Here is an 8,334-nt window from a genome sequence, read left to right on the forward strand (position 1 = left end):
GAAAATGTAGTTCAATGGCAGTGCATAGATTGAAAAACCTGTGGTTTTGGTGAGATGCCTCCATATTCTTCTGCTTCCCTCTGCTGGCGTGCGGCAGGATTCCTGCCTGTCTCCCGGCCAGGCTTTGGAGCAAATCCGAACCCCTTTTGGCAGAGCCAGAGCTGTCTGTCTGGGCAAGTCACTTCTGCAAGCTCATTTATTTATTTTTTTAAAGGTTTCTGCCCCGTTTTCGGTTTTCTTTCAGTAGGTCCACACAGTGCAAGTCTGTGTACAACACAAATCTCCTGGTCAGTGCGATTCTATGGCTGCCTGTCTCTGTATAAGCATGTCTCAGCTTTGAGACTAATGAATAATACTTTGATTTTTTTTCAGAGCTGTACGGGGTGTAGATGCCCAGTTGCTAGTCATCGTTATAGGGATGCTGCACCCGTGTATGTCATTACAGGCTCTGAAACTCCAGTCTGTTGTACTGCGGTCGAATTGCAGAGCACTGGCTGGATTTCTGCCAATTTGAAGGTTTTTCAAAGACAAATATTTAAATGTCTGTGATATCGATTGCCCCGAGTTTCCTTTCCCGTTTAATTATATTATATTGCATTCAGTTGTACTTATAAAAATGGGGGATTGTCTTAGTAACAGCAGAGAATTCACTTTTTAGCATGAAAATAACATGAATTTTAATAGAGCATATCATTCATCACTGCTTAACAAGTGCTTTCCCATTGCTTTCCCATTGCCACTTTCCCCCTTCATAATTTTGATGGATTTTGGAAACAGAAGTGGGTTTTCCCTTTAGAGTTTCACAATTAATCTATGCCAAGTTTAGTGCAAAGTTCAATTCTCTTGCAAATAGCAGCCATTATTTGGCAGTTCATCTGTCATCTCCTGGCTTGGCTCCCTGTGTTTACTATGAAATATGACTGCCAGCTATGCTTTGGTAATTATTGAAAGTTTATGTTGATTAAAAGGGGATATTTGAAGAAAATTTACAGGAGCTTACCTCTAACTCAGTAGTTTACCTCTAGCTGAAGAACCGGAAAGACGATGCTATTTTCTCAATAATGCGTATAAGTCACTTAATGCATATTTAACATTGGGAAGTATTAAACTGTATTTACAACTAATAAGTGTTAATTGCTGTTAATAATACAAGTAATTAGGGCTGGCAATGTGATAATTATTACTAATTTAGTTACTTACAATTAAAGCATAAACTATAAGTTCAAGGGTAGTTCTAAGTGCATGAGAAGCCCGTGTTAATATAGGGAATAAGATAAAACCTTTTTATCACCGATGATGGGTGTGTAGAGATCTCTTAGCTTTCTCTGTATGTTCTCAGACTTGTTTGCAAAATAATAGCATCTTGTATACTTCAATTTACCAAAAATTAAAAAATGCATAGGATTGAAACAGAAAAAAGGATTAAATACTGAGGAGAAGTGCACTCTCTTGTTTGTTAGCTTTTAAATATTTTTGAGGTTCTTCTATTTACTTCTATTAGAGTGATTTTAAAAGAGAGATTTCCTATGTGCAGAGTTTCCATTTCATCAATGGTTTTGATACTGTTTTCCTTTGTCCTCTTTTTTTATGCTGTGCCTTGAAGAAGTGACTTTGTGTGTGCATATAGAATAATAACTAATAATAGTCAGGACATGCTTGCTGCTCTTTAAAAAAAAATTAATTCCTATTGAATTGTTCACTTTAAACTTAGAGTAGGCATTTTCACACAATGATAGAAAACTAATATTTATTATAGAAAGCAAAAGATGATTCAAATTATATACATTGATTCATGCAGGGCCAACTTCAAAGTGTGATCCAACTTGATTTATTTGTTCCTGTGACTGGTTTTATTTCATTGTTTTATAAGAACGCCTTTGCTGGTATTTTGTTGTTACATGCAGCTAGGCGCAGGAGTACATGAGCCTTTGCTCATGTAGTGCTGCTTTGTAGCGAGTGTAGTAAAGTTGTCCTTACATGTCACAACATTTTTAAATCACACACACCCCCCTGCTTAACTTAATTACCATGTATAGTCCATTGATTGGAATGGAATTGTTTGGTAGTGATCGTTATATAATTTCAGTATAATATACAGGTTCCATGTATTTAGTAGACATTCACTACAATAATTTCCCATAGTTCCTTCCCCTCTATATCATTACTTTATACTCATAAATACCACTTATGTCAGATGTTAAACACAACTTTTAAAATCTGTTTGTTCAGTGTCATTCTTAGAAGCTGTGGGTTTTGTCTTTCTCAGCAACAGATGTGCTTACCAAAGTGATGTTTAAGTGTATATATTTATAAGGCAACAAGTCCCCTTATGTCTTCTAAACAAAACAATTTAAGGAAGAACTAGCTTTGAAAATGTGTTTTAAATTGTTTGGAAGGCATATAGTCAGAGTCCATCCATCAGATAAACCTTTAGCAAAGCAATGTTCCCATGACCCCGCACCACAAGACCCATTGACTATATCTTTAATAAATAATGAAACAGATGTTCTGGAGCATTGAATGTCATTCCATTTAGGTTAACTGTGTTTACAAAATAAATATGGTTGTAAGCAGTTTGCATTTCATCTCTCAGGCTGTGTAACAAACAGAACTATTGAAACCGTCTCAATCTGAGTTCTTAATGTAAAGTCTTTATTTGTTATCCTGGATGCTATATAATTTCTATCTGTGCAGTGAAAACTACTGGGTATGGATTCATGATAAAACTTAGAATCAGTACCAAAAAAAATTCACACAAAGAATGCTTACCAAACCAAAAAATACCTTCACAAATTTTGAAGGCAAGATTTTGCCTTCTCATAGTCATATGTTTATGAAAATTACAGTTAGGAGTTCCCAAATTTCTTCAGTTTCTTGGGAAAACACATACTAGAGGAATCTTTTACTTTTGAAGAAAGAGTTAGCAGGTTTTCCATTTTGTATAACATGCTGTGCTTTGCTTTTTGTTTTTTGGAAAGCTTTTATTGGCAGATGCAAGTTGAAATGTTAGTTTATTTTTTATGACGGTTTAATAATTCTTATGTAAAGGTATATTGCTATAAAATACAAGCAGAAGAAAAACGTTTTGAGGCCTCATTTTGCAGTTGTATTTTTGTGAAGGATGCTTTAATGCATGAAAGACCTGACATTTTGTAATTTCCGTGGTCTTCCTGTCAGTGTATGAGGCTGTAAAAATCTGAAGGAAAAAAGAAAGAATGTTAGCAAGAATTGATTACAAACCCCAGTGTATTTTTTAACGAAGAAGAATTACTGCTCTTCCCAACTTCCGATCAAGACTGTGTTTTTACTAAAATACAGAGGTAAACAGTGTTTCCCAAATCCGTGTTAAACCGTGTAGTTGGGACTGGAAGTGGTCATAAAGGCTATCAAAATATGTATGATGTGCACAGAAGTGTCGGGCTCTCATGCTGTTTATTTTGGCAACGCACATCTCCAAGTGTTGGGAACAGGCTGCCCGAGTCTGGTGTACGTGAAGTTCTGTGGCTGTGTATATGTGGAATGAGCCTGATGTGGGTGAATGTACTGAAGTTGTGATTTCTAACTTTCATATAAATGTTCTTGGTTTTCCAAAGGGGACCCCTAGAGAAACAGCAGATGTATTTGGATGTGTCATACCGTGTTTGGTTTTAAGTGATTTGGGTGTATTCCCTTTCACTGGTCCTAAATTAGAAAGCATTTCCAAGCTGCTGGTGGCCTTAAAATGTCCTCACTATAAATTTCTCTATTGGTAAATCAGATGGGAATAGCAGTCTCGGTAAAATATTTGCTACTTGCCAAGTTAGAATTTGTTCACTTTCATTTACAATAGTGTACATTATAAATTTGCAACACTTCAAGATGATCCTTTCTTTGAGATCCTGATTTTACAGTCATTTGACTGTATTTCAGATCAGCCCCTTAACAAACTCTTACTACCCTCCTCTCCTATGTTTTGTGTCATCGTTTCAGAATGGTGATAACACGCTGTAAACAAGCAGGCAGTATGTGACACTTTAGCCACAGGCTGAATGCTGTCATTACACTTTATGTATATGTACAGTCAGTATTTGTAAGTTTTAGTGTAGATGAATCACAGGAACAAGTCTGCGTTCACTGAGCTGACGTATTCTTTCTTACACCAAAGCAAAGGAAAAATAGGAACCGAGGCCAACGTACCTGCACCGATGTAGGTACCGCTATTGGGGTGGTGAATAAGCTACGTGCTGAAATATATTTTTCTGTAGCATGAGTTGCAGAGCTGGAAAGTTTTTGGCATTTGAAGTAATATATTAAAGGTCTGTCAATCTTACTTTTAATGACTTGAGAATCTCTTTCTGTTTTTTCCTTCAGGATCCCAGAAGCAAGCACAAATTTAAGATCCACACATATGGGAGCCCAACCTTCTGTGACCATTGTGGGTCACTGCTTTATGGGCTTCTGCACCAAGGGATGAAATGTGACAGTAAGTGAAGTTTTTCTATGTTACCAAAAGGGTATTTTAGAAAGTAAGTAGAAACACTGGGTAACAGCTTCTTATTTCTTTTCTGTGGAAAATACCATTTCAAATGTCAGCTATTTATAGTACTGTTATATTTCAAGTGGATATTTCAGTACTATAATAATCTACTAATGAAAATCACCTCTGTTGCTGAGAACATGGTATATTGAGTTTGATGTGGCTGAAGAACATTTGCTGTGGCAGTTTTGAGGAAGGCTGGTTTTGGACTGGTCAGGTGAATACACTGTTGAAAACTGAAATTTCAGTTTGGTTGGTAGCCAAGGTCCAATATTTGCCTTGCATTTCATTTGTCTTGGAAGTCTTCTGCTAGAAAATCTAATAATCAATTTAAACCTGACTCCCCTCATTGCTAACGCTGGCACGAATGCTCTGTTTTCTTAGTCATATTCCCAGCAAGTCTTTATTCCATTTTCACTTTTTTCCCTTGCACTTCATTAATGATATCCTTAGGTTTCTGAAGTGGATTATTTTATTCTCTGTTCCATTTGCTGTCTACAAAATGTATTGTAAGATGGAAACTAGCCATGTTGTTCAGCTGAAAAACATGCAGCTGTAATCTGAAAGTCTTGCCAACAGTTAAGCATTGTAATCTTAACTTTCACTTTGCTCGCTGTTTGCAGTGTAATCATATTATAAGCTTCTCATAGCTGTCTGAACCATTTTTATATCCACAGCTTGTGATATGAATGTTCATAAGCAATGCGTAATAAACGTCCCAAGCCTCTGTGGCATGGATCACACAGAGAAAAGAGGAAGGATTTATCTGAAAGCGGAAGTCACTGGTGACAAACTGGAAGTAACAGGTACACACCTCATTCTGGAATTTTGCAGGGTTTATAAATGTATAATATACTCGGGGGGGGGTTAGGTACCTTGGTCAAATCTTTGTGTATTAAAGCCAGTGACGGAGTATTTCCCTTCAGAAGTGTGAGGATTTCATTCAACGTGTCCTTGAATCAAGAAACTCTATGAACTGGTGTTCATAAAAATAAATAGAAAAATGAAAACTGTAGTAATAGCTTCAAAAACTCAGGAAAATTAATTAGAAAATCACTGTAATGTCAATTTTTCATGTAGGAAGCAGCCCCATAGGATAGCTAGCTGTTCAGGATGTTAGCCATCATCTTAAGAACATAAGAAATACTCTAAACTTTCATCAGCTGAGGAGTTGTTTCCTGTATTTCAGAGTATTTAATAAACAAGGGCAACTTGGATTCAATCCCGAATATTACTCCCAGCGAGTTATAAAATAATAAAATAATCACATTCTGTAAGGTTAAGGTTATTAAGATGGGGAGGAGGGAGAGAGGAAGGAAAGAGAGGGTGGCAGTTCATTTCCTTGGAAGTGTTTCTCCCAGGATTTATGAGTAAGCCTTGGCTGTGCAAACGTGTACGTGTACGTGTGCACCCACACACCCCCACCGACCCATTCCAAATCCGAAGTTGCAGAAAAAATTCTGGAAAATGTATTTTGCAAGTTGAAGGACTGTTTTGTCCCCCTAAATAGACATGTAATAGGTTGTTTAACTCCAACAGAACTTCCTTGTGCTGTACCAGAAAGGGGAGTTTTCGCTCAGGATCCGCATAAGAATTTGTATTTACAGCATATGTTATGTTTGGTCTGTACGTGCTTTCTATTTGAGCTGGGGCCAACTGATATTTAGTGTATCTTATATCTGAAGTACGAAGTTGGTTGTGAACTTTGTCGATTTTTTCTTTCTGTTGGACACAACTATACAAAAGCGTTCTTTGCCAATCAGATGACAGTGTATCTACTCAAAGGGAGAGCACAGGGTAGGAATTAGGAGGGACAGAATTGAAGTAAGGGAAGGAATAACAGAAAATTTTGTTCATTTTTTTTACAGATAGAGGCAGGTCTATAAAACAAATCTAAACTCTAAAAGAAAGTCCCAATTTTTTATGACTCAGAACTTTAAGGAAATTTTAAAAACATGCTGTAGTAACTAAAACCAAAATAAGTATGATATAACTTAGGAAATGGAGTAGAAGACAGTCAGAAAACACAAGTTATCAACAGCTTTTACCTCAGCAGAGTGGATGGGTTAGTGTGTCATCCAGGTGACCAACTTACAGGCAACACGTCTTAATACATCACATTAGATGTACACGGATACATCTTTAAAATAGGTACTGCACGAAACTGAATTCACAGTGTCCACACAATGAAACAAGAACAGGGTACGATGCTGTTATCGTTGCCTGTTTGGTGTTGCAAAATGGAATTAAATTCGAGGGCAGGGCAAAGGAGGAGGTTTCTTACACCATCTCAACTTATCTCTTTGTTTCTTGACGTAGTTGTTGGCAACCTGTGGATGTTGAGTGCTGTGTATTGCTTCAGCGTTGCTCAGTTGAAAGGCTAGAGCCTATTATATGCCAAAAGGATGTTCCTTCTACCTCTGCACTTCTTTGGGGAATGAATCTCAGTGGAGACCATACCCCTTGTAGTCAACATAAAGGACATCAGACCATCACACTGAATTTTCACAGCTTACAGAACCAGCAAACTTCCCTCCAGTCGCTGTATTCATTCATGGCTTTGTTCTCTCTAAATCTGAATAGCTCCATATTCTCCTGTCAAACCTTGTAAAATGCATTGAAAAGGAGAGCTATGATAAAATTTAGTTAGAAAGGATCAGAACGGATCCCAAGTGGTACTTAATTGTAGCTTAACTTTTCAAATAGCTTCCTGTCAACGTAGGAGGGGTAAATTTGTCCCAGGTACTGTCATTAACAGAAAGGTGGTTTCACTAAGTAGTGAGACACTTCAAAGATGGTGATGCAGGTTCTGAAAGTAATTGTGCCGTGAGAGAGAACTAATTTGAAAATCACCCAAGTGACAAAATTTAATATTTGCATTATTCTAGGCTGCTTTGCAGCAAGGTTCTTAAACGTGGCTTAAACTTTCTGACATAATGCACATAATTTGATAAATAACATGTACATATTTCCTAATGATTCAGCAGGTTTATAATCCTTTTAGGGACAAAAACGTTTGTCACAAGTCTTTGTGGTACCAAGGCACTGTAAAACAATTACGCAAAGAGGTATTCTTTTAGTTCATAGTTTTATTTGAAAAGGTCTTGTCTGAAATACGAATACGCTAAAATTGTTACAGATATTTTGTAGGGTTTCTTCATAAGCTCTTTTTGGTGTGAGTGTACTTGGCAAATGCTGTTACTTTGGTGCTTATAAATAAAACATTTCTGTCCCACAAGTAAGTAGGTTTCTGGACAACAAGAAAAACGTTTACTATAACCTTGTTAGGTGTATAGCAATTATGGTGCTGTTGTTTTGGTTGAGGCTTCTCAGCATTTCCAAGCTTTCAGAAAATTTCTTTAAATAAAAATGACAATAGCCCTGAAAGTAAGCTTCTTTTTTTTTAAATAAAAAATACTGTACAGACTAAACCCGGATTGGGTGACATTTCAGATACCTTTTGTGCATGTTTAACTGAAAAGGAAATTAGCAATTGTCAGTTAGTTCATGGACATATTGCTACGCAAAGATTTCAAACTCCTTTTCTCCCAGTATGGCATTGCTTCTAAAATATTTATTGACAAAACCTTTATTAGAATATACAGTTCCCAGAGCTGCTAAGCACAATACCACTGCCTTTAGACTCAGGAAAGGAGGTGAATTAAATGTCCAGGAGGTTTAGGAACAGCAGGAAAAATAATCAATGATTGGCTGTTTGGTTTGAGCCTTTGCCTGAATCTTTTTCAAAGGAATTACTCTGTAGGTGTCGAACTCCTTCAGCTGAATTCCTTAATATCTCTGCTCTGCGTCCTGTTTTG

At 36.9% G+C, this 8,334-nt stretch overlaps 1 protein-coding gene across 1 annotated transcript in view; it reads left to right on the forward strand.

Annotated features, from left to right (window-relative positions):
- Window positions 1–8,334, forward strand: part of PRKCA (protein kinase C, alpha) — a 155,464-nt gene that overhangs the window by 94,938 nt on the left and 52,192 nt on the right. The window contains exons 4-5 of the mRNA XM_009323772.1: window positions 4,351–4,462; window positions 5,194–5,322. Coding sequence (XP_009322047.1) covers window positions 4,351–4,462; window positions 5,194–5,322 — 241 coding nt within the window. The remainder of the gene's footprint in view (window positions 1–4,350; window positions 4,463–5,193; window positions 5,323–8,334) is intronic.

This window comes from Pygoscelis adeliae, unplaced genomic scaffold, assembly GCF_000699105.1.
Source record: "Pygoscelis adeliae isolate BGI_AS28 unplaced genomic scaffold, ASM69910v1 Scaffold75, whole genome shotgun sequence".
Lineage (NCBI taxonomy): Eukaryota > Metazoa > Chordata > Aves > Sphenisciformes > Spheniscidae > Pygoscelis > Pygoscelis adeliae.